The sequence below is a fragment of the Pongo pygmaeus genome, chromosome 4, assembly GCF_028885625.2.
Source record: "Pongo pygmaeus isolate AG05252 chromosome 4, NHGRI_mPonPyg2-v2.0_pri, whole genome shotgun sequence".
In the NCBI taxonomy this organism is placed as follows: domain Eukaryota; kingdom Metazoa; phylum Chordata; class Mammalia; order Primates; family Hominidae; genus Pongo; species Pongo pygmaeus.
Genome location: NC_072377.2, coordinates 127,940,546 through 127,966,651, shown reverse-complemented (window position 1 = coordinate 127,966,651; position 26,106 = coordinate 127,940,546). Strand labels below are relative to the sequence as shown.

Here is a 26,106-nt window from a genome sequence, read left to right as displayed (position 1 = left end):
TGGGGCCTGATGGGAGTTAACTGGGTCAATGGGGCAGATCCCTCGTGGGTTTGTGCTGTTCTCATGATTTTGAGTTCTTATGAGATTTGGTTTAAAAGTGTGTTGCACCTCCCCCTCACTTTCTCTCTCTCTTGCTCCCACTCTCTCCACGTGATAACTGGCTTCCCCTTTGCCTTCTGCCATGATTGTACGCTTCCTGAGGCCTTACCAGAAGCTGAACAGATGCCTGGCACCATGCTTCCTATACAGCCTACAGAACCGTTAGCCAATTAAACCTCTTTTCTTATAAATTACCCAGACTCCAGCATTTCGTTATAGCAACACAAGAACAGCCTAACACAAATAGGAAGAATTAGAACAAAAGTATTAACAAACTTATTAGGAAATTTAAACTTCCTGATTTAACTTAAACAGCTCTGATTAAGAAAACCTAAATCGTGGCTAGAAATGCTAAGTACAGAATTATCACACAGTATCACCCTATCTTTTTTTTAGGGTAATTTTGCATTAAGGCATTCTTAACCTTTAGCACAAATGCTTATACTCCTAGGTCAACAGTTTTCAACATGTGGCCTGAAGCTCTTGAGGACAGGGGTGGTCCGTGAGACCCTTGCAAGAAGTCAGTAATATCAAAATTATTTTGTAATAACATAAATATGTTTTTTCCACCTCATTCCAGAGACTATGGGACTTGTGTTATCACAATATACTAAATGCAGAAGATATGGGAATCTAGCTGTTTACTATTAAGCCAGACATTAAAGAGATTTGCAAAATACGTAGAACAATGTTACTTTTCTCACTTTTTCTGTTTTGGAAAGTATATCAACAAAATTGCCTTGATTTTAAAATGTCTCAATTATTATTTTTATTTTAAACAAATATAGCAACATTTTTATATTTCTGTGTTAATTTCTAATATAGTAAATATCAATAGCTACAACCCACAACAACAAAAGTGCTCTGAGATACTCAAAAAGGGTAAGAGCATAAAAGAATCCTGAGACCCAAAAGTTTAAGAAGTGCTGTCCTAGCTGAATAGTAAGCGCTGCTATGAACCAACAGGTGTACTGAGTTATGGACTTGGTAACAGTCCTTCCATTAAAAGACCACAATATCTGCATTTAGCAGTAAAATTCTATCAATTAACCCCAAATAAAAGGAATCAAGTTATCCCACTGTAAAAAAGAGCAACAGTCCTTTCTGTGATAATTTAATTTACACATTTAGAAATTATTCTAAGATTCAAACAACATTAAAAAAATAACATCACCTACAAACCAATAAAAATTTAACTGTTGCAAAAACTGAAAAGAATTTAAGTTGTTATCCATTTTGGGCCTATAAAATTTAAGGAAAAAATGGATTCTATGATTCTTCCCCCTAGTCCCTAAGCTACAAGCTTACAAATCTTTTCTTCTTACAATGCATTATATAACACTTAAAGCAAACTAAATATGAAATTTTCATAATTTGTCATGGTTTTATACTTTCTATCTTTTTACTATTGCACGAGGAATTACAAAAATTATGTATATTTAGTAATATCCTATTCAAAAGTATGGTTTGCTTTTTGTTTAAGAGTTCTATGTGCTTAATTAATCACTGAAAATACTATAATAACCACACCACACACAACAACACTAATGCCTGCACCATATAAACCAAACTAAAACCACTATCAGTGAACACCTCTTTCTTACTGATAATGCGTAACATTTTTAAATGTACCCATTATCCATAAACTACAACTTTAACAGAAAAAAACTGTATACTTCCATCTACTATGATAGTAGTAACAATGTAAGTATATATTCACATATAAATAAGTAAATGTTTAGCAATGCAAAACTTGTAGAAATTTCCATACAGAGAGACCTCTAACTTTAAAGAATTAGAAGTATTACATATTTTTAAAAACTTTTTCTAAAAGCAATTTAGCTATGACAGAAAAAGGAATTCTAAGAATCTGCTACATAAACTTTTGGTTACCTGGGCTGAGATTAAGTTTACAGTACTGACTAACCCACTCATATCATATTTTCATTATTTTTGTTAATATCAAAATACAGTAAGCAATATTCTAAGTATTTATTCACTTAACTTTCATGCTTTTTATAGTACTTCCTTTCAATTTTATCAAACAACAGCTTATAATACACATAGAGCAGAATTTTTTCAATGTCTTACCTAATACATGGTCTGAGAAACTTGATCTGGTAACTGTGAATTAAATCAGTTTTAGATACTACTGAATGGTTTATACACACCACTTTTAACAAAGTTTATACTATTACCCATAATACTTCTCAAAAGTGAACAGTACAATAAAATTTCCATACATTACAAAATCACCAACGTTCATTTAACCAGCAGATGGAACTAAATCGTGTTAAAAATAAAGTGAAAATGTAGGCATCAATAAACCAGAGTAAAAAAACGTAGGGAGCACATAAATCCAGACTTTTTAACAAGGCACAAATCAAGAAGGCAGAAGGATCAGCATAAAGAAGAAAGAGGGGGCTTTTCAAACACCTTTTAAAAGGCAACATAAAGAGTTATAATTTTAGTAACAGCACCTGAGGCTACCATCAAATTATTGCTTAGAACTACATAGTCCAAGGAATCTCAAAAAGTCAAGCCACTTGAGAAATGATGATTTAACTATGAATGGTGTCAAACAGTATTTTTAATATCATTTCTATAGTTAGAGATTTGCCAAGAATAATTTATGACAGAGAAAAAGATCATTTACTTCCTCTGATAAGTAGTAATTTATGACAGAAAAAAAGGCTATTTTATTTCCTATGATTAAAAATATCAGCTAATTAAGATGTTCCAAGGAATGCATTAATTGCAGTTTCTCCTAATGTAGCCTATTTAAACTAATGTCAAAAAAAATTAAGAAGTGTTACTGAGAATCACAGATCTTCAAAAACAATTTTCCCATAAATTTCAAATATGTTCTATGCATTTTCATTAAATATCAACAATTCAAATATACCTTACTTTCAAGTAAATGAAGAAACTGAGTTAATTCTAATAATTACAGCCCACCCTTCTCAAGAAAGTGACTAATTTTAGATGGCTGAGTTGTATAGTTCAGTAAGTTTTAATATAAAACTTTCTGCATATCTCCTTGGTTACCACTTCCATTAATTAAAAAATTCTCACCAATAATTTTTTCCTTTGATCTCTAGTTGTCCGAAATGAGAAAATAAATTTACCTAATCATAGGATAATGCAAATGAAATTAATTTTTAGAATTTAAAAATTTGAAATTTTATTATTTGTACAGAAATAGAATAAACTCAAAATTAATACTACAACAATTTTGTGTAATATTAAAATATCAAACTTTAATCGAAGGATCACAGAAGTTAGAAAATATAGGAAATTTGAAGATTATACATCCCAACTTCACATCTAATGAAAGAAAACAGTCTATTATTGTTATTTAAGAATTTATTCTTTCAACCATTTACCAAGAACCTACAAGTGACAACCATTCTACCAAGAAGAAAAAGATGAACATACCATTATCACTGCCCTCAAAGAGTTCAAAATTCAGTGGAGAAGACAGACATAGACAAATAATAATTACCATATGATAAAAGAAAAATAAAGGTTTCAAAGGTTTTCATATTCAAAATAAGATCAGATCAAATAAGAAGCTTTTCTGGAGAGGAAAAGATGTCAGAAAATGCATTGCTAAGCAGGTGACATTTAGCTGGGGCCTAAAGAAAAATGGAATTCATTAGAAAAGAAAGATATTCCAGAAAGAATACAGACATGTGAAAATAGTAAGATCTACTCAAGGAATAGTAAGTGTAGTGCAACTAAAAAGTAGGTCAGTAGAAAGAGAAAGAAATTTGGACTTTATACTAAATGACGTGCCCTGTGCAGGTAGAGGTAAAAAGCGGGTTGAGATATTCAAAAGGAAGCCCAATTCGAAGAAAAGTAACAATGGGGACTGGAAGAGAATGAAGTCAAGAGAGATTTTAAGAGACAAAATTGACAGAACATTTTTACTATACCAATATGCCAAAATCAGAGGAGGCTAACATTTCAGCTTGAATACATGTGGAACTAATGGAACTAGGTAATCCAAAAGATCAAGCAGGAAGGTCTTTTAAGAGAGAGCGAGAAACTGTTGAGAAAATAAGGGGAAAAGAAGGTAGGGAACTCAATTCCAGCTATATGAATTTCTGATTTCAGTAGGGATATTCATATACAGCTAGACTTTAAGAATGGAAGCAGGAGATAAAGAACTGGAAGTTGTCTTTACACAAATAGTAATTTCATTTCTTCCTCCTTCCCTCCTGCTACAAAAAATCCAGGATTGCAGGATGAAGCCACACACTAAGGTTAGGAGCCTGGTTCCTTACTTTTGAGCAGCTGTACCAACCCTACAATTGCCCACCTCTGAACTCACTTGTCTCACATTACATCCCTTTACTTATTTAAGCTACTGCTTTCACAACTTTTGTTATTAAGAGTCAAATCTATTTATATCCAATGGAGTAGTCCACACAGCTTTGTTCTTGCTATTCTTTTCTTGTCAACCTCTATACTCTCCTCAGGGAGATCTCATCCATTTCTTTAGCTTTAAAAACTATTTATGTGCTGATGACTCCCAAATCCAGGTCTTCATTTGACTCAACGAATACTGAGTACATGTGACAAAACACGACTATTCAATACATTAAATTTTTGCTATCACAGAGAGTGATAATGGTATAAAACAATAGTCTAATCCTATGCAAAGCTAAATAATGTAATGTAAAGAGGGATATTGTCAGAGAAGCTACATAAAGGGAAGAAAAGAAACATGGATTTACAGGAGGATCAAAACCCAAACAGGCAAAACCAAATTGTGTATTTTTTCACAGATACCCCACTAAATAATTCTAAATAAATCTATTTTCCAATTTATTTGTGGTAAAATACATATAGAATTTGTCATTTAAACTATCTTTAAGTGTACAGTTCAGTGGCATTAAGTACATTTACATTATTGTACAACCATCCCCACCATCCATCCATCTCCAAAATTTGTTCATCATCCCATACTGAAACTCTTACCCAATGAACAATAATTCCCCATTTCTGCCCTCTCCCCAAGCCCCCAGAAAACACCATTCTTCCTTCTGCCTCTACGAATTTGACTATTCTAGCCTCATGTAAGTGCAATTTATTTGTCCTTTTGTGACCGCCTTATTTCACTTTGCAGAATTTTCCTTTTTTTAGTACAGTGGCATGATCAAAGCTCACTGCAGCCTTGACCTCCTGGGCTCAAGTGATGCTCCCACCTCAGCCTCCCAAGTAGCTGAGACCACAGGTCTCAGTGCTGGGATTATAGGCATGAGCCACCACACCCAGCCTTCCTTTTTAAAGCTGGATAATATTCCACCTTATGTATATACCACATTTTTATCAATTTTTCTGTCAATGTACACTCGGGTTGCTTCTACCTTTTGGCTAGTGTAAACAATACTTCTATGAACATGAGTGTACAATTATATGTTGAAGTCATGTTCTCAATTATTTTATGTATATATCCAGAAGTGGACTTGCTAGATCAAATGGTAGTTCTATGTTTAATTTTTTTGAAGAATCAACATATAATTTTCCACCGTGGCTTTTTTAAATTTTTACACCAATGCACAAGGATTCCAATTTCTCCATATCCATATTAACACTTTCTGTGTATTGTTTTGTTTTGTTACAGCCATATTGAGGGGTATGAAGTGGTATCTCATGGTTTCCAGCTGCATTTCCCTAATGATTAGTGGCGTTGAGCATTTTTTTATGTTTTTCATCAGCCATTTGTATATCTTTGGAGATTTGTCTATTCAAGTCCTTTGTCCATTTTTCAATGGGGTTGTCTATTTTCGTTGGTGAGTTTTAGAAGTTCTTTATATATGCTGGATATTACTTAAATATATCTATTTTTAAAGAGAACATTAACAAGCAAATTGCTATATAAATGAAATTCAGCATACCATAGGAAAATTACAGGTTGAGTTACTCTAAACAGCCCATTTATAATTAAGAGCAATCTGAAAATATAATCTTTTCAGATATGAATTCCAAAATCAAACTGTTTAAAAGTCATCAGTTCTTTCAAAACAATTAAGCACTCTTGTTTTTCTACAAAGCTCACAAAGGTACTTAAAAATGCTTTCACAAAATTTACAAATGACAAAAAAAAAAAAAAACACAAAAAATATGCCCAAATTCACGACTTGTACAAAATACTAAAACTATCCACACGTGTCACAGCTCAGAGCCACCATGATGCACACCTTCAGTAAGACCATTTGTATTTCAATCTATGTAAATGACACCCATAGAGCAGAGAGGGTCATAGCACCCTTAGTAAACAGAGACTACCCTGTAAATGGTGGTCCCTGCAGTTGTGCAACACTGCAGTCCTATGGCATTCAAGTCCTAAAAGATGTTTCATTTTTATTCTTACTATCTCTGACAGTTTTTAAATATAAAACAGAAAAAAGTTAAAATAATAAAAGTACATCTTTGTTACTCAATTAAATGACTTGCTAAACTCTAAACTGACTTACTCATTTCTATCTAACTAAACCACTCAATCCTATCCTTCCAAATGACAGTTTTATTATTGTACTAGATAAATCTGTTTTTTTAATCACCGTGGCATCCAATCCCCCTTATATAACACCTCAATTTCCCAATAGGCAATCACCTCCCCCATTTTCAGTCCCTGAAGTTCGGATAAGCATTTGCTCTAACTTGAGGCAATCAAATTCATAGTAATTAAATCAGGGATAAGCATGACATAAGGCAGTAAGATTCAGTCCTACAACTTTTGCTGAAATTTTTAGGAAAGAGATGTTTTCATAATTGCTAAGCCTAGGTTATTGGTGGCAACCTCCAGCATCTCTTAAGAAGGGCCAACTAGAGAGTGAAGCTTACACATACTCATAAGGCATATCACAGAGACTTGACATGTTGATGACACTATTTGAAGCACTGGATAGAGCAATGTCTTATATATCAAGTCATTTCCTTGAATTTCCAAGTACATGAGTCAATAAATTCATTTTATACCCACTTAACTTCTTATTTGCTAGTCTTAACTAATAAGTATAGTTTCACATATAATTCATTTTATCCCAATAGCCTTTAAATGCCAGTTGTCAGTGATAATTTTGATAACTCCCTGAGTTCTGTCTGTATCAGACTTAAATATGTATTATAAGAAGTCTGTAGTGATGAACACATTACTACAAAATTTAAAACTTATTGCCCCTACAATGACTACTCATTTGCAAAGTGTGCTCTTCGAAAAAACAGAATGTAAAACTAGTATCAGTAGGAAACGAACAGCTCTACCCACTAGAATGTAAACATGCTTACAAAAAGATACACGAAGAAATTTCATTTTATTAAATCTGGAGAAACAAAATTCCTCTACCTGTATTATACAAGAAGCTATACAAGTAAAATCCTTACAATTAATTGAATAGAAGTATACAGAAAAGTGCTGTGAGAACCTTTTAACATAAAGGAAATGTAACATACAATAGAAATTTTTTCCATGAATTTTCTCTAGTGGCATGAAATAATCTCACTTAAATTTAGAGTTTATCTAAAAACATACACATATTAGTTGCCTAGGGCTGCTGTAACAAATTACTACAAATTTGGTGGCTTAAAACAACAGAAATTTATTTTTTTACAGTTATGGAGGTGAGAGTCTGAAATCAGTTTCATTGGGCTGAATCAAGGTCTTCACAAGGCCACACTCCCTCTAGAGCCTCTAGGCGAAAGTACTAGAAGCCTCTTCCAGGTTCTCTTCACTCTGCTCCACAGTCACAATGCCTACTCCTTTTCTGTATGTGTAAATGTCCCTCTGCCTCTCTCTTATGAAGACACTTGTGATTGCATCTAATGCCCACCAGATAATCCAGAATAATCTCTCCATCTCAAAATCCTTAATTTATCATACTTGCAAAGTCTTTGTCATACAGTAAAATGCAGAGGTTCTAGGGATTATGATACAGATATCTTCTATGTGGCCATTTTTCAGCCTACCACTATACTGTAAGTCACTTCAACAGCTATAATAGTGCCGCCAAAAAGACTAAGAATATGGAAGTAGTATGCATTTTATATTCGCAAATTAAATTTTTTCACAATGTTCTCATATCAGCATAAACATAAAAAGCTCCAAATTTGTCATAAAATAAAAAAGGGATCCTAAGACCATAGTAAGAAAATGTATAGTAAACACAGCCTTGCAAAGTGATTTCCTTAACCAAACTTAAAATACCATTCCTTGAAACTAAAAAGTCATGACAATCCACTTTATTTCAAATTTAAAAATTAATATAAGACTTTACCTCCAGATCCTAACTGCTTATAGAATCTGTATTCCAAATGTAGCTGTGGTGCTCTTGATTTCATGGGCTCCTAATTGAAAAACAAACAAAAAAAGACATTTAAGTTATTAAAAGAGCACTAGGCCCCAACACAAATGTTATAAATTTTGGTGTCAATGCCTATATTATGTAATAGTCTACTAGGCATCTTTGTCTAAGATTAGATTCATATAAAAATCAACTTTCTGTTCAATGTAAAATAAAATGATGCTACAAATGTACATAAAGTAGCCATTAGATCAGGCAGTAGAAAAATCCCTTAAGTTTGACTCTTTGACCTTGAGAAAAATATGTTCTGAACATTCATCACTAGAGAAATGATGGCTCTTATGCTATTTCTCCTGTTCTCCAAATTCACCTCTGAACTGTGTATTTCTTACATAAAGGTTCTAGATTAAAGTTAAGTCATAGGATAGTAAGAACAAAGATGGTAATTTGAAAATTTTGATAGTAGCAACAATGTCTTAACTTTTTTTCACTAAGGTATAACTCATATGCAATAAAACACACAGTTCATAAGCATTAAATCCATATTAACTCCATATATCCCTTTAACCACCACACCAATATACAGAACATTTCCATCATACCTTTTTTACTTCTATCACCTTTGGATTAGTTTTGCCTCTTGCTGTATTTCACCTAAATGATATTATACAGTATATGCTTTCTGTTGTGTCGAGCTTTTATCATTCGACATAAATGTTTTTGAGATTCATATACACACACCACACACACACAAACATGTACAGAGGAAACATGGGTTTTAGACATTAGAAATAATATTAAATATGAAAATATAAGAAGTAGAAAACTGTAACAGGGTAACAGGAAATTTAAAAAAGAACCAACAGAAAAGTATAACAAGGTAATAGAAAATTTCAAAAAGAATAGAACTTTGAAAAATAAGAGAACACAATAACTAAATTTAAAACTCATTTTGCCAGCAGATTAACAGAAGAGAGAATTTGGTAACTGTAAGGCAGACAGAAAAACTATATAGAATGCATCATGAAGGAAGAAAAACTGGAAAACAGAAGAAAAGATCAGAGACCTGGACAATCCAGTGAGAAGGTTTAGTATGGATTTGATAATAGTATCAGGAGGAAAGGAGACAGAAAAGTGAGCAGAGGCAATAACTGGATAAATGACTGCTATGAATATTTCAGAATTGATGAGGTTAACAAACTACCAATTCAAGAGGAATGTGAATCCCAAACAGGATAACTAAAAAGAATTTTACACCAACACATCATAATGAAACTATGACCAACAACAATTCACATAAGCAATATTAAAATCCCACTGCAAAACTTATAAATTTTATTACAGGAGAAAACAATCAGCTTAGTTCTTGAGAGGCAGAATAGTACAGTAGTTAAGAGCACACACTGAAACTAAATTGTACTAGGTTTGAATCCTAAATCCTCTACTTCTAGCTGTGTGACTTTCAGCAAGTTACTTAACTTTTCTGTACTTTCCAGTTCCCTCATCTGTAAAATTGGGTTAAAACTTAACCTTTCTTATATATAAAGTACTTAAAACAGTGCCTTCTATACATATAGCACTATACTACCTATAATTCTTCAGTTAACTACCTAGAAGTACATAACCTTGAGATGCAATAAAAAGATGTCTATGTACACAATTACAAATGAAATTAAATATATAACTTATTCAATCACTACTGCCCCTTAGGATAAAAATACAGACTCAAATCTGACTTAGTTGAGTCATTTCAACTAGATTCCAGTACTTAAGCAGTAAAATTTTAACACTATATAATAAAAGTCACTTTCCCCAGGATGACATTTTCATTATTCATGTACAACAAGATATAAGGATGGTAGCTGAGGTAATATTAACAAATTATCCTGAAACAAACTGTTGATCTGAACTAGAGTAATATTAGATAAATGTAAAAAAATCTTTGTAAGAGATAACGGAGCTGAAAGCAGTCACAGAAATCTGCTCTCTGAACTCAGGTTATCAAATAATGCCTTTATTTGTACCAAGCCTTTGCTTGATAACACTGAGGTATACAGACATAAGATTTTCAAGAGATTACTTTTATGGCAGGTCTAAACAAAATCATGTTATCTGGCACAAACAGATATAACAGATACAAATGAAAAAACATATAAGGAAATCATGAACTATCGTTCAACAATACATGTGAAAAGTTTTCTGTCCTTCCAATATTTTGGATGAACTTGAGGTGAAAGTGACTAGATACCACTCTACAACCTCAAAATACTAGAGACATAGATCCAAAAATATTCCTAGTTCCCCCAAAGAACAATGAATAACCATAATTATTACACGTAATGCTGATCATTGTGCTTTAAAGAAAGACAAAGCAGAGAGGAGGAAGAATGTTTCCCCCAAAAAAGGGGAGAAAACTAGTTAAGAGGACAGAGATACAGCACAAAAATAAACTTAAAAAAGTGATATATGTGTATGTATCTAAGAAGGCTGAAAGATGACATAATAAATGTTTAGTAAGGCATCAATGGTATGAACAAGTTCCAAATCTGTAACAGGACCTAAGGATCACCACTTAATGAATGAAACAGACAAGGAAAGGTCAGCCTAGAGCAGGGGTTTCTACTTTGACACGATGGTTTATCTGCCTTAATATATCAGATAACTATCATTCACATACAAAGCAAGCTCCCATGAGTAGAGTTGCCCACTACAAGCTGTTGTATCAATAGCACAGACTGTAAACACTGCCACACTTTTATCCTTACACACCACAAGGATTGTTGTAGGTTCAGGACCACTGGCCTACAACATGAGAAAAGGAAGAATTTCAAAGAAATGAAAGTCAGCAATGCCTGTTCAAACAACGTCCAGGCCGGGTGCAGTGGCTCACGCCTGTAATCCCAGCACTTTGGGAGGCCGAGGCAGGCGGACCCCACAGTAGGCCTCCCCACTGTGATTAATATTCACCAACCTCTTTCTGATTTCATGCTCATGAGGGGACCTTGTCATTTTAACTTGGCTTTCTATGTACATTGGCCTATAGAAAGAAACTTGGGCTTTCTAGACCTGTAAAATACCTCATTATTAGTTAGAAATTCACTCTTTCCTGAATCTGAGAGCTTGATAGTGTGAACTGATTACTATGAATCCACCTCTAAGAAACACTGACAACTGGTGAGATAACCTAACCACGTTTTGTTTCATAAGCCAAGGACCAGATCTTAATACCAAGATGGACTCATCTAGGTAAAACTCAGTCTAAAGCCACATGTCAGCCAACCAATCTCTCTTCATGGCACTGCAACCCTACTCCACATCTTTATTTCAAGTGAAAATAAACATTTGTTATACTAAAACTTGGTCTATACTCAAAAGATACTTAAAATTAAATAGTGGAGTTTTTCTACTTCCTCCCATTTGCCTCTTCTCCTAATAGTCTCTCTTTTATATATTCATTTCACATTACCCTAATAACAGAGGTTATATTGACAGAGACAAGGTTGAGAAAGGCAGAGAAAACAAGCCATGCTAAACCTCATACACATACATATATGCGTATGTATATAAGAAGGCTGAAAGATGACATAATAAATGTTTAGTAAGGCATCAATGGTATGAACAAGTTCCAAATCTATAAATAATAGGACCTAAGGATCACCACTTAATGAATGAAACAGAGAAACCTGGCTGGCAAACCAAACAGAAAAGTTGTACCAGGAAAAGTATGTCTTACAAAAATAATTCCTAGATCCCAATTTTTCCAAAGAGATCGCTCTGCTTTGCAGCTGTCATACTGGGCACATTGAAAACTTCAGAATAATTCCACGGGAATTTGCTTTCCCTGTTATCTATCACCTACCACATCAAGCATTTCTGGATCCCTGAAAGTCAAGCAATAGCCAGCTTTGCCATATATATGAAGTAACAATTTAAAAAGAAATTTCAGAAGCTACCTGGAAGTATGTTTTCAAAGAATATAATCCTGAATACTAAGAACACTTTTGTTTTATCAAAATGTTTGAATCAGAAGACAAAATCTTGTTAATTTTTATCTAATTAAAAATCCTTCCCTAAATTAAAAATAGGGCCAAGATCCAGTTCTATAATGCTGCCAAAGTAAAGGGATTTTTTGTGGCACAGACAAACATGAATGTCCTACACGTTACCATATACTTTAAGAGCAGGATGATGTTAGGAGCTTAGCAACAAAAGATTAGCTACGCATATAACTGTCAAATAAACATCCAAATTACAAATGATATGAAAACAAAAAATAATTAAAATATATAAGTTAATCACTTAAAAAGTAACAAAGAAATCATTAAGAAAAATTAAGAAACAGGAACTTACCAACTTAATTGCCACATATTCATTTGTGTATAAATTTTTCCCTTGAAAAAGAAAAAAAAAATCAGATTCTGCCAGTAATTGATTTTAAAGATACATTATATAAAACTGTACTCTGAAAAAAAGCACATAATACATTTAACTAAAGCATAGGTTTTTGCTTCTATTTGGCAAAAAAACTTAAGGAAATATTTAAACTTATTATCAACTCAATGATGTATTTAGTGTTTCACCTAGATTCAGAGTAGAAAGTGATACAGACACTACAGATACTAGTAGCCTACTTATAAAAATGGAAAGATTCTGACTTTGTTGGAATATTGTATACAATTTAAAAGTAATCAATAGTCAAACGCATGCTTAAAAAATTTCAAAACCAGAACTCCTATATAAGAATAAGAATACCAAATTCCTCTTCCAACTACCATTTCATTTTAAATTCATCATTATTATGAGATGTAATCTTACTAGGGCTCATATTTAATCCAGTAAGTATATTAAATAAACTTAAAATATCTGAAATAAAATTTAAAAACATTCAATAATTGGCTGTGATAAACTAACCACTTTGAGGAGAAAAAGTTACTGGCACCTCACCTTACAACAAAATTAATTCCAAATATCTTAAGAGTTAAATATAAACTAAAAACAAGAAAGAATATTTATCACATCCATATATTAAGGATATTCTGAGCATAAGAAGATCATGGCCGAGCGCGGTGGCTCACGCCTGTAATCCCAACACTTTGGGAGGCTGAGGCAGGTGGATCATGAAGTCAGGAGTTCAAGACCAGACTGACCAACATGGTGAAATCCCGTCTCTACTAAAAACACAAAAATTAGACAGGCATGGTGGCGCACGCCTGTAATCCCAGCTACTCAGGAGGATGAGGCAGGAGAATTCGCTTGAACCCAGGAGGCAGAGGTTGCAGTGAGCCGAGATCACACCACTGCACTGCAGCTGGGGCAACAGACTGAGAGTCCATCAAAAAAAAAAAAAATAGGATCATAACGTTTTATACAGATTTGATTACATAAAATATTTAAAATATTTAATATCACTAGAGATTTAATATCACTAACTCGTAAAGAATTCAAATGAATTACAGTAGTCTTCAGCACTGCAAATCAAAAATAATCTAGAAAATTCCAATTGGTCAGCATCTGTAGTCAAAGTAGAGTACTAAAGAGAATTTTGGAAGCACTAAGTATATGAAGATAATTTGATTAATGTATAAGTACACTAAAAGGAATGAAAAAACAGTACAATATGATTTCTGAATTTCCAGTATTTTTTCAATTAGCATGTATTACTTTCATAGTGAGGAAGACAGAACAATGATAGTTTTTTGGGTTTTTTTAATAGTGAGAGTAACTGGCCCTGGTCACATTGGCTACTGAACACAGAAGAAGCAATCAACAACTATGACACATGTGATTTTCCAGCATAATAGCCTGAACCTCCTTCCATACAGCAGCTGATGAACAGTAGCAAAACTTCTAGGCAAAATGGCAGCTTCAGTTGTGTTGCCACCTTTGTACAGTAGTGTTTATTTATACAAATATTATAATACTTCTCTGAATTTTGTCCTCATTGTACAAAATTGAGAGAAAATAAAGGGCAAAAAAGAAGTATTCATATTAACGCTAAGTAACATAGGTGTGATAAACTCAATACAGTTGGCAAAAAGGATGGAACTCAACAGAAGTTCCAAAAGTGGTCAACTTTAAGCTCTATTCATATACTCATTGAACCTATATACATATTTTTAAAAATTACAGAATATTTCATATTTTTAGTCAATTAGTTCAACATTTAGATGTGCCTTCATATACATTTTCAAAAATGCATTATGTATGAAAAGTTAGGTTTCCTCTAGTAAATTTGGCAGTAAATAATTTAATGATATTCACAATGAAGAACTTAATGTCAAAGAACATTAACAAAAGACAATTAGGGTTTTGAGTTCCAAGACAGAATCTGTATTTCCCAAACATATTATCATCTTTTCATAACTATTTTGTATATGATGTTTACTCACAAGTACACAAGGAAAAAACTTCACAGGACAAGAAGTTAGGTTAACTACAGATCTCAAAGAATCAAAATATACCAAATGCCTCTAAAAGTACTATTTTTGTTGGCTTTCATACCTTTGAGGTCACAGCAGAAAGCACTAAATCCTAAAAGGTTCACCTTTTTTTGAATACTAGAGATTTTGCTGAAACTTGAAGTCACAATTATGAACAAAGATTAAACAATAACACAAGTGCATTTTTGTCACCTAGCATAGCCACAGCCTCATTTTTAATCAGTATTTGTTGTAAACATAAACAAACAAATGATGCACTAAGTATGTGTTTATGTATGGTGTGACTGAAAGGGAGGGAATGTGCATGTAGTGAGAATCCCATTAAAAGAAAAATCCAAGTAAACTGGTGCCGGTTAAGTGATGTTTTAATCCAATTTTAAAAGACATTTCCAGTAAAGCATTGTGCCATATGAAACTTGAAAATATAGTTTTACCAATTTTGTGGCTTTGGGGTGGTAATTATCAAAAACTATGTTCTTCAAAAACTACATATATATGTTTACAGCAGAAACAACTATTTACCCACCAATAGCCATTCTCCCCCTACAGAATGCCCAAGCTTGAAAATGGCTGCCCAGCTAAAGACTACATTGCCCACCTCTCTTTCAGCTTAGTGTGGCCATGTGACTTAAGTTCTGAATGTCAGTAGACATTAAGTATGTTCCTCCTCACTTCCAGAAAGGAATGTATACACTCCTGCCCCTTTTTTTCTTCATTCTTGCTGGTTGGGAGATGGAAACAGCTAAAGCAACTACCTTGTGCACAGAGACTGAAGTCACATATTAAGGATGCAGAGATACCCTGACAGCCTTTGGGTTTCTCCCTCTGGTCTGTGTCATGTGAAATGAAAATAAACCATTTGCTTGAAACCACTATATATTGGAATTTTTTTGTTACCGTCTTACAGTCTATTCCTTAGTTATTACATTTTTCAGGTAAGTTTTATAATAGCTTCAGTTAGAAACAGTAGAAAAATCAATAAACATGAAAATGATGAACCCATCCAAATCTACATATTCATTTGATACATATAAGGCCTGCAGAATTTTCAACAAAGGAACTATCAAATATAAACAATAAAATAAGGAGTTATTAGCTGTGTAGGAATAAGAAAAGAAAAAACAAAAATAAGAGATGTTATGGAAGCTCCTGTGGCATACTTAATTATGTCAAAAGTTACAATATCTTATTTCAGGTATGGTTATTCATAAAGCAATACATAATATTCTCTTCTGTGCTCTTTTATATGATAGACAGATGTGGCCACAGAGCACAAAAGAAAGTCCCCCATGAAAACAAAAATTATTATACTTACAAATTCTGGACAGGAAGTCATATCGCATGCCACACAGGGTCACAGGGGAAACACTAGGTTTTGGTTAGGTGGCAGAAAAACAAGAGCAAGCGGAGTGCCTAGGCCAAAGCATTTACTGGGGTTTCCCAGGGAAAGGCAATGCATGGCAAGGTAAATGGTAAACGATTACTTAGTTTGAATAATTCCAGTGACTTCTGGGCTGTAAGAATGGGTCTCTAGCTTCCAGGTACCTGGCCCTGGGGAAGATAAGGTAGAGGAATACTGCCTCCTGGGTGTATGGGCCAGATAGAAAAGGAGTGTGGATTGGTTAGTGCACGTATCATAGGCATGCTCCCAGCTGAGTTTTTGGCTAATTCTAAGAATTGGCTAACCTCTGGAGGGGCAATCTCCTCCCAGCCAGAAAGGTTTTTTAAGATGTCAAAACATCATAATATACAGAAAAATAAAAATACATATATAATACAGCCCTATATTTTAGCTAGCTATGTTTGGTCTTATTCAGTGCCTGTCAAAAAACATTCCTAGGAGTCTGACTGCCTAAACTAGAAATACATCTACCAATGGCAGAATGCAAACCTTACCACCAACACATAAAATAAAACTACAAACACAGATGGTTCTCAACTATGATGGTTCAATTTGAGATATTTCAACTTTATATAATGATGCAAAAACAACATGCATTCAATAGAAACCATACTTTGAATTTTCCTGGACTAGCAATATGAAGTATGATACTATCTCTCTATGCTGGGCAGGTGCAGTGAGCTGCTGCTCTCAGTCAGCCACACAATCATGAGAGTAAACAACCAATATTGTACAGCGTACTGTGTTGCCAGCATTTTCTGGATATTGTGTTTTGGGGTTTCCAACGTCATTATGTCTATAAAATGCCCATTTTCAACTTATCATATTTCAACTTAAGATAGGTTTATCAGGATGTAAACCCAACTTAAGTTAAGGAGTATTTGCACATCAATTCACCTTCCTTATTATTATTATTATTTTTTTTTACAGACAGGATCTCACTATATTGTCCAGGCTAGACTCAACCTCTTAGAATCAAGCTATCCTCCTAACTCAGCCACTCCACTCCAGTAACTGGAACTACAGGCATGCCCCACCACACCTGACTGTTCATTTTAAACGAAAAACAGAATCCAGATAAAAATGATAAACACATGTGTTTAAATTTGAAAGCAAATAAATAAATATAATTTAAAATTATTATTTTAAATGTTTACCTATTTTTTTTAATCTCATGGCCTTTTCTTTTTTTTTTTGAGACAGAGTCTTACTCTGTCACCCAGGCTAGAATGCAGTGGCACAATCATAGCTCACTGCAACCTTAAACTCCTCAGCTCAAGTGATCCTTCTGCCTCAGGCTCCTGAATAACTAAGACTATAGGCATACACCATCACACCTGGCTAATTTTTAAATTTTCTGTAGAGATAGGCTCTCGCTATGTTGCAGAGGCTGGTCTTGAACTCCTGGCCTCAAGCCACTCTCCTGTCTTGGTCTCCCAAAGTTCTGGGATGATAGATGTGAGCCACCATGCCAAGCACCACAAGTCTCAAGTTTTAAATGCCCTGCAATGTCTGGGACAGTCTTCTACCCCAAAAAAGAACTGCCCAGCCCAAAATACCAACAGCACTTTATTGAAAATCACTTACCTATAACATGTATACCTTATAGTCTTTCTTACCCAATACTAACCATATAAAATTTCAGTACTAGTAATCAAATGTTCAAGATGTATCTATCAATGAGGTTTTAAAGAAAGTACTTTAAGAATATAAACCAGCTTTTAACATTAGTGTTTATCCAGGTAAAGAAAGATTAATGCTCATAATAACATTTTCTTAACAAAGAAACCATCTGAGGCTTTTTGAAAAAGCAGTAAAATACCCTTTTAGAAGTCTATGAAAAAGGAAGAATAAATGATTAAATTAGCTCTACACATACATATTATAAGTATACATAAAACACAGATATATAGAGATAATACATTTAAATAAATTTAAATAAATATACACATATGTATATATACTCACATCAAAGACCCATACACAAATCAGATAGATAGAATAGACAGACAGATGTACTAAGAAGCCACCATACTCCTATTCCTACTTATTCACAGACTACAAAAGAAAGGGGTGTTTTACCTCTTTTTCAGTATATGACATATATAGCTTCAGTATATGGTACATACAGTTTCTCATATTTCTCATATTGCACTTGTTAAAATGGTCAACTAGCTTTGTTTGAATACACACACACACACACCTATATACATGTGCCGTGTGTGTATATATGTGTGTGTATTCACACAAATACATATGTATCTGTGTGTGTGTAGTTATTTTGAAATAAATTATATGAATCGGATTCTGAATAAAAATGGCCAAAGTATATGCAAGTACAGTGTTGGTCTTTTTACAGTATCATCTAAATTTAATCCTCACAATAACCTAGGAAGTGGAAATAATCCTGATATAAAGAAAAACGTGAGGCCCTGAGTGGTTAAATGACTTATCTGTTCCATAAGGCACTATTTTTATATTTTTCCAGCACATTATCAATGTCTAATCATGCCTGATACATGATAAATATGTAATAAGTACTGGATGGATGTTGCTGAGAATTATACACAATAAGAACAGATTATAAACACATAAATAATGTTTTCTCTAACTCCAAAGTCTGAAACAATTTAAGAATTTCATAGTATCTAATTCAATACCCTTCAAATAATAAACATAAAACATTCACCCTTTCAAATATTTGAGTTCCTACTAAATGTGAGTCTGCCAGCCACATCATGTAACAAGTATGTATAAACTATAACATTGCCTTTTATTGGCTTGCTTCATTCAAATATTTAATGTGTATCAACTTTCCAAAACTAGTAAGATGAAGGAGTCACTACAAATTAGGGTACTTCACAAGATGAAAAGGAGAAGTAGTTGAATAGATAAACATAAAATTGGATTTATTTCTAGCAGCAGGATTGAATCTAAAAGAAATTGAGAAGTCAAATTTTCTTTTTACATCTAAAGTTCACTCTTGGTGGTCCACTGACCAGAGCCCTCCTGGTACCTGAATACTGACTTCTATACAACCATTATAACCATACCACCCTCCTTCTTAGTTTTCTGCAATGGAAAAGCTACATCACTACTGTACTGGAAGTTAAAAGACCTAGATTTTGATTCTGAGCTTGTTATTCAATTGTTGTGAACATCTGACAACTAACTTTCCCTCACTGAGTTCCGATTGCCTTGAATATAGAGTTAGGAAGCTTAATTAGACCAGTGTTTCCCAAACTTGCCTAATTATAATAACCTGAATCAATACTCTGAGCCCCTTGTTAAGAATATAGACTCCTGAGCCCCACCCCAAATATACTTGGGCCAGAAGGAAGGATAAAAGGAAAAAGTTAAATTACAATGATGTAAATTTCATTAATTGTATGCAGTTTCAGTATATTAACTTGACTTTAAGCCATACCTATGCCCCAAAAGTTATCAATTACTAAACATTTTTGAATCTGAAAAAGTAGCCTAAATATCATTCCTAAAGAACACTGCAAAGACTTTACTGGCAGCTATTTCAGCCTACTGGGCTATTTTAATTTAATTGTTGTTTTCTCGTAATCTGGATAGTCAATCTCTGGATGGCTAAAGTAGACATTCCTATACTAGGGAATTCCTTACACATGAAAATACAACTACAAAAGAAATTTCCAACATCTTTATTCTTTAAAATTACCACAACCATTAAACAATTAAACAAATAACTAAATCATTTTCATTAAAAAGTATCTTCCAATTTTAAAAATGTTTCTAACATAATGGAATAAACAAAATAGTCTTACCTAATCGTAATTCTCCAAAATTGCCACATCCAATTTTTTTTCCAACTCTAAAGTTAGGTCCAACCATTAAAACTCCAGACGATGAAGACCCAGTTCCTCGAGTGTTGTGTCCCGATCGACCACTAGGTCGTGCCATTCTATCATCTGATTTGTCCTTGTCTTTCTTTTTATTTTCCATATCAAGTTTGCGGTACTCCACTTTGAATTCTTTAATCAAGACAAGCACACTGAAACAGGGTATTGTGAAAATAGGTACATCACTAGGTAACTGTACCAGATGGGTAATGTTAACATTCAAATTGCAGTAGGTAGTCAATTAACTGGAGCATGTTCATCCCATTCGTAAAATTTTTCTTAGTGTCTTTTCAGCAAAACATGTCTTCAAAATTATCTTTTCAATGATGTGAGCTGATATTGATAGAGAGCTACAATATTAAGAAAAGGAAATTAGTCAACTAAGAATTTTAAAACATATGTCTGGGAAATTAGATAACATAGCAAAAGTTTAGGCAAGAATTACTGCTATCTACTGATGCCCATTGAAATCAAACCACAGTATACTTTTAAGTTAACCACTACCCTTTATGTATATACCTTAATAATAAAGATATGAAACAAAGATACCAGGGATTCAATTACTTCTTTAAAAAAAGGAACAAAATTATACTGTTTCATAAATCAACATACAGTCACTAAGATAAACCTCCCAACTTAAAATTACCTCAATTAGACAAAAAGTACTCAAAAAATTCCAGTAAGTCAACATAAGATTTTCAATTTAAAAGTAGAAAGAGAATGAATTATAAAAATAAAATACCTTAATAAAAATATATTCCCCATGTTCATATACTTAATAATTTTCAGTCTTTTTAAAATATATATTATATGATTTTCATTTATTCAAATATTACCTTATAATTACACATGGGATTGGAGCATAGAACTGCCAATATCAAGAACATTCTTCCTACCCCTCAAAGAAAACAATTAATTCTGATATAACATTTAACCTGGGCCTTAAAAACATAAATGTAATTTCACAAGACTGTGAAATGTTGACAGGCATCAACCTTACCAGAGGCAGAAATTAGGTAATAAATACCTAACATACAGATAAAAACATTAAAGCTCAAAATATTTTTCAAGGCTTTTGGAAGAGTCTGTCCCATTCATATTCTCTGGGAATTGCAGTGATCAAATGTACCTTAATTCTGTGGTAATTCTGCACCCTTACAGGATTTCCCTACTTTTGTTTGAACAATTTGAGTGCGCTCTCATTTGTTGCTATTAAAGAAGTTATAAATTCAAAATACAGTCACTAAAGAAGAAACAAGGATTGATATGAAATACTTATTCCTAATACAGAAATTTTCTAATTATATAATGCAACCATAACAAGGGTTGAAACGAACAGTATTTTCTGATTAATTTTCAGCAACTCCCCAAATATGCAATTACTGTTACAAGTAGTGACTAACCGGGGCCGGTGGTGTAGGCAATAAGGGAATTTACCAAGACAGTTGGTAAAGAAAGGCAGGCTTATTAGAAAAAGTAGGAAAACACTTTACAAGAAAGCAATGGGCAGATGAGCAAGAGAGGAGCTGACTGAAAAGAGACCAAGGCTTGGTGGGGATTTTATAGGATCGTTCTTGTGCTGGAGAGGGCTATGTGCAGTACTGGTAATGCCAAGGTTGCAGTGAGCTAACCTGCATTTTTCTATTAGCAGAGGGTCTGGTGATAAGTTGGGCACAGGAAGACTGTGAGTTTTTTGCACAGGAGGACTGTGAGATTTTTGCACAGAAGGGCTATGTGTCCTGGACTATGAAGAAAGGCAGACTTACAGCTTACCTGCTTTTTCTTTTTACGCTCCCCTGCTCCCACCAGCCTGACTCCTTTTCCCTAATTAGGATTCCACAGTTAGTCCTAACACCCAATCTATTTATGAAGTTTCTTGTTTTATTTGCCATATTCTTATTTGCAGATGAAACTGTGAGTTCCTGTTTACTCTGCTTCTAGCCATGACAGAGTAACTATACTGAACATATCTGCCTGTTGTAAACAAGTGGAAAGCTGGACAAAACATATGAAGCACCTGTTTTTAAGCATCAAATAAAAGGCAGTACAGACTGTGATCCCTTAGAAAAAACACAAAAGGTGAGTCGCACCTTCATCCAAGCTCTCTGGCTAGGAGCAATTTCCTGACCACAGCACAAGGAGGTGAGGCTCAGGCAACACACAGTGATCACAGATCAGAATTTGCAGCTGTTGAAGTAAGTGGAATTTGTAGTACACAGTATCAAAAATGAAGGAGTTTTGCAGTGGAGTGGTGGGGTAAGGTGGCGGTAGGGCAGAAGGCTAGGCTACATGTGCACAAGGGAATAGTCTAAAAAAACCTAGCAGAAAATAGTTACTACAGTGTTAAATGAAGAATGGAGACACTAGAAACTGCACAGAACTGAGAGACTCTGAAGTTCCTATTCAGTCATAGTAGAAGAACCTCACTAATATCCCAGGTATTCAGCTCAGACGCCACAAAAACTCTTAAAAGTAAGGACCATACCCAACATAACGCCTACTCTAGACTGTCCCAACTAAAGTCTAAAACTAAACCTAGATAGGATTCAGAGTAGCTCTGAGCACGTGAACTGCATTCCAGAACAAAACTCAAGTCTCAAAAAGACAAAAAGCCAGACTCAACAACAGTGAATTTCCAATATCCATGACACAACTAAAAATTACCAAACATGTAAAGCAGCATCAAATGTAACCCATGGTCAAGAAACAAAGCTGTCACAGGAGACAGACTCCAAGATGACCCTGATGTTTGAGTTAGAAGACATGACTTTAACACTAGTAAATAGCTGTTAGAGTCCTATTTAACCGGAGAAAAAGAAGAGGGGGGAAAACAAAAACGAATAATAGCTAAAAACTCCCCAAATTTGGTAAACACACACATGCAAACATACACACACACTAAATCTAGGCATATCACAATCAAACTGCTAAAATCCAAAAATTTTAAAAATCTTGAAAGCAGAGAGAGAAAAAAATACACATGACATACAGCAGAACTAACTTCTTATCAAAAACAATGGAGGCCCAAAAGAAAATGGAAGGATATTTTCAAAGCAATGAAAGGGGGAATAAAAACTTTCAATCTAGAATTATTTTTCCCCTCTTTTTGCCACAGGTGTTGATCAATTCAGAATTCTACATCCAGTAATATTATTCTTCAAAACAAGGAGAAAAAAAGCCATTTTTGGATGAAGGGAAGCTGAGAATTAGTTGCCAGCAGACCTGCACAACAAGAAATGCTTTTAAAATAGTCCTTTAAGCTGAAGTAAATCACATAATACCAGATAGAAATTTGAAACTTTAAGAAGAAATCAAGAGCACTGAAACTAGGAAATGCATGAGTATTATTTCCTTTAAAGATAAATTACTATTAAAGCATAAACAATTTCTTAGTGTCATATATAACAGGTAGAAGTAAAATATATGACAACATAAATGGCAAGGAGGGGGAGTTATAAATGGAAGGACACTGTTTTAAGATTCCTTCTTGAAAATTATTGAGAGAAGATTTTAGATTTTAAGTCTTCTCACCACACACAAAAAAATGTGAGGTAATGCATATGTTAATCAGCTCTATTTAGCTATTCCACAATGTATACTTATTTCAAAATATCACGTTCTACACAATAAATATATATAACTTATTTGTTAAATATATAAATTAAAAAGAAAACAGATGGGGAAAATATTATATTTGGGAAGAATTATGTGGTTCCATATTAATTCTAGGTAGCCAATGATAAGTTAAAATGCACATTTTAATACCTAGTTCAAACAATAAAAAATTAGTTACAATAGGAAGAGCTAAAAAACCAGTACAAGAAATAAAATGGAAGACTAAACATTACTTGGTTGAAACAACAGAAGAGAAACAAAAGACATACGAGATAAAATAAAACAAATAGCAAGACAGTGGACTTTAAAACATACATAAAATGAAATAGACCAGATTTTCCCCCAAAAAGAAAAAAATTGTCAGACTATATAAAAAAGCAAGACTCAACTACAAACTGTTTACAAGAAACTATTTTAAATACAAAGACACAGCAGCGGCTCACAACTGTAATCCCAGCACTTTGGGAGGCAGAGGCAGGTGATTTGCTTGACCTCAGGAGTTCAACACCAGCCTGGGCAACATGGTGAGAGCCTGTCTCTAATAAAAATACAAAAATAATAAGCTGGGAGTGGTGGCGCACACCCGTAGTCCCAGCTACTTGGGAGGCTGAGGTGGGAGAATGGCTTGAACCTGGGAGGCAGAGGTTGCAGTGAGCCGAGATTGTGCCACTGCACTCCAGCCTGGGCAGCAGAATGAGACCCTGTCTCAAAATAAATAAATGAACAAATACAAATATACAGATAGACTGAAAGTTAAATAATAGAAAAAGATATACTGTGTAAACAGCACATATAAGAAGCTTGTGAGGCTATAATATTATCATACAAACTGGACATCAAAGGATTATCTCCAAATTTACAGAGGTGCATTTCATGATGATAAAAATATCAATTCAACAGAAAGACATAAAAACCTTAAATATGAATGAGCAAAATGAGGCAAAACAAAACTAAAAAGAAAAAAGGCAATCATTGTTAAAAATTTTTTAATAGCATGATTTCAGTAATCAACAAGGTATAAGACAAAATATCAGTATGTATATGGTAGATCTAGACAACACCATCAACTACCTTGAGCTAACTGCCATGTATAAAATACCGCAAAATAAAATTCCCTTTCAATTCTCACCAAGAAAGATTATATGCTGTGCTATAATTTAAATCTCAAGTAACTAAAATATTACAGAGTATATTTGGTCAAAATAGAATTAAATTAGAAATCGCCAGACTTGGTGGCTCATGGCTGTAATTCCACCACTTTGGGAGGCCAAGGTGGGTATATATCACTTGAGGTCAGAAGTTCGATACCAGCCTGGCCAACATGGTTAAACCCCATCTCTACTAAAAATACAAAAATTAGCCAGACGTGGTGGCTCATGCCTGTAGTCCCAGCTGCTCGGGAGGCTGAGGCAGCAAAATCAATTGAAGCTGGGAGGCGGAGGATGCAATGAGCAAAGATCATGTCATTGCACTGCAGCCTGGGCGACAGAGCAAGACATTGTCTCAAAAAAATAAAAAATAATTAAATTAGAAATTGATAGCTGTATAGCATCTAGAAGAGTCCCAAAATTTGAAAATTAAACACACATTTAAATAATTCACGAGTTGAAAAAAAAATCACAAGAGAAATTAGAAAAAAATCTAATTTGCAATTCTAAGGCTTAGCAGAAAACTGGAAGCTTTAAATGCCTATATTAGAGAAGAAGTTTTTAATCGGTGATCTGGACTTTCTTCTTAAAATAGCTAGAGAAAAGAGCAAATCAGACAAGAGTTGAAGAAGTACTTCAATAGAGTTATTACTAATATAGACTTATAGGAAAATATAGTCTTAATGAGCAAAAAATACAGTCTTAATGAGCAAAAACAGGAATTCTCAGCTGATAAATGGAAAAAAGAAAGAGGAAAAAAAAAAAGAGACCCTCAAATAAAAACTGTCATATCTGAAATGAAAAACTTCACTAGATACACTCAATGGCAAACTGGATAAAGCAGAAGAAAGTGTCAATAATTTCCAAAGAAATTATCCAGAGAGGAAAATCAACAAAACAGAAAATAGACCACAATAGAAAAAATAAAGACAAAAACTGATTCTTTGAAAAAGGTCAACAAAATTTCTAACTCTTAGCAAAAATGATCAAGAACAAAAGAGAATATACAAATTACCAATAAGAACAAGGAAAGAAGGGATATCAAAATGATCGTATAAATACTAAAGTACAAAGGACTATGAGTAACTTTAGGCCAATAAATTTAATACAGATGAAATGGACAAATCTCTTGAAAAATGTAACACAGGGATACAAGGTGAAACAAAATATCAAAAGTTCCATATCTATTTTTAAAACTTAATCTATTAAAAAAAAGTATTC

At 33.7% G+C, this 26,106-nt stretch overlaps 1 protein-coding gene across 29 annotated transcripts in view; it reads right to left on the bottom strand.

Moving 5' to 3' along the window:
• Positions 1–26,106, bottom strand: part of CSNK1G3 (casein kinase 1 gamma 3) — a 106,938-nt gene that overhangs the window by 50,926 nt on the left and 29,906 nt on the right. For all 29 annotated transcript variants that reach the window (XM_063665180.1, XM_063665183.1, XM_054488221.2 and 26 more), the window contains 3 exons: positions 20,048–20,472; positions 12,762–12,802; positions 8,385–8,454 (listed from right to left, as the gene is read on the bottom strand). In XM_063665180.1, the coding sequence (XP_063521250.1) occupies positions 8,385–8,454; positions 12,762–12,802; positions 20,048–20,225 (289 nt within the window). In that variant the 5' untranslated portion in view covers positions 20,226–20,472. The remainder of the gene's footprint in view (positions 1–8,384; positions 8,455–12,761; positions 12,803–20,047; positions 20,473–26,106) is intronic.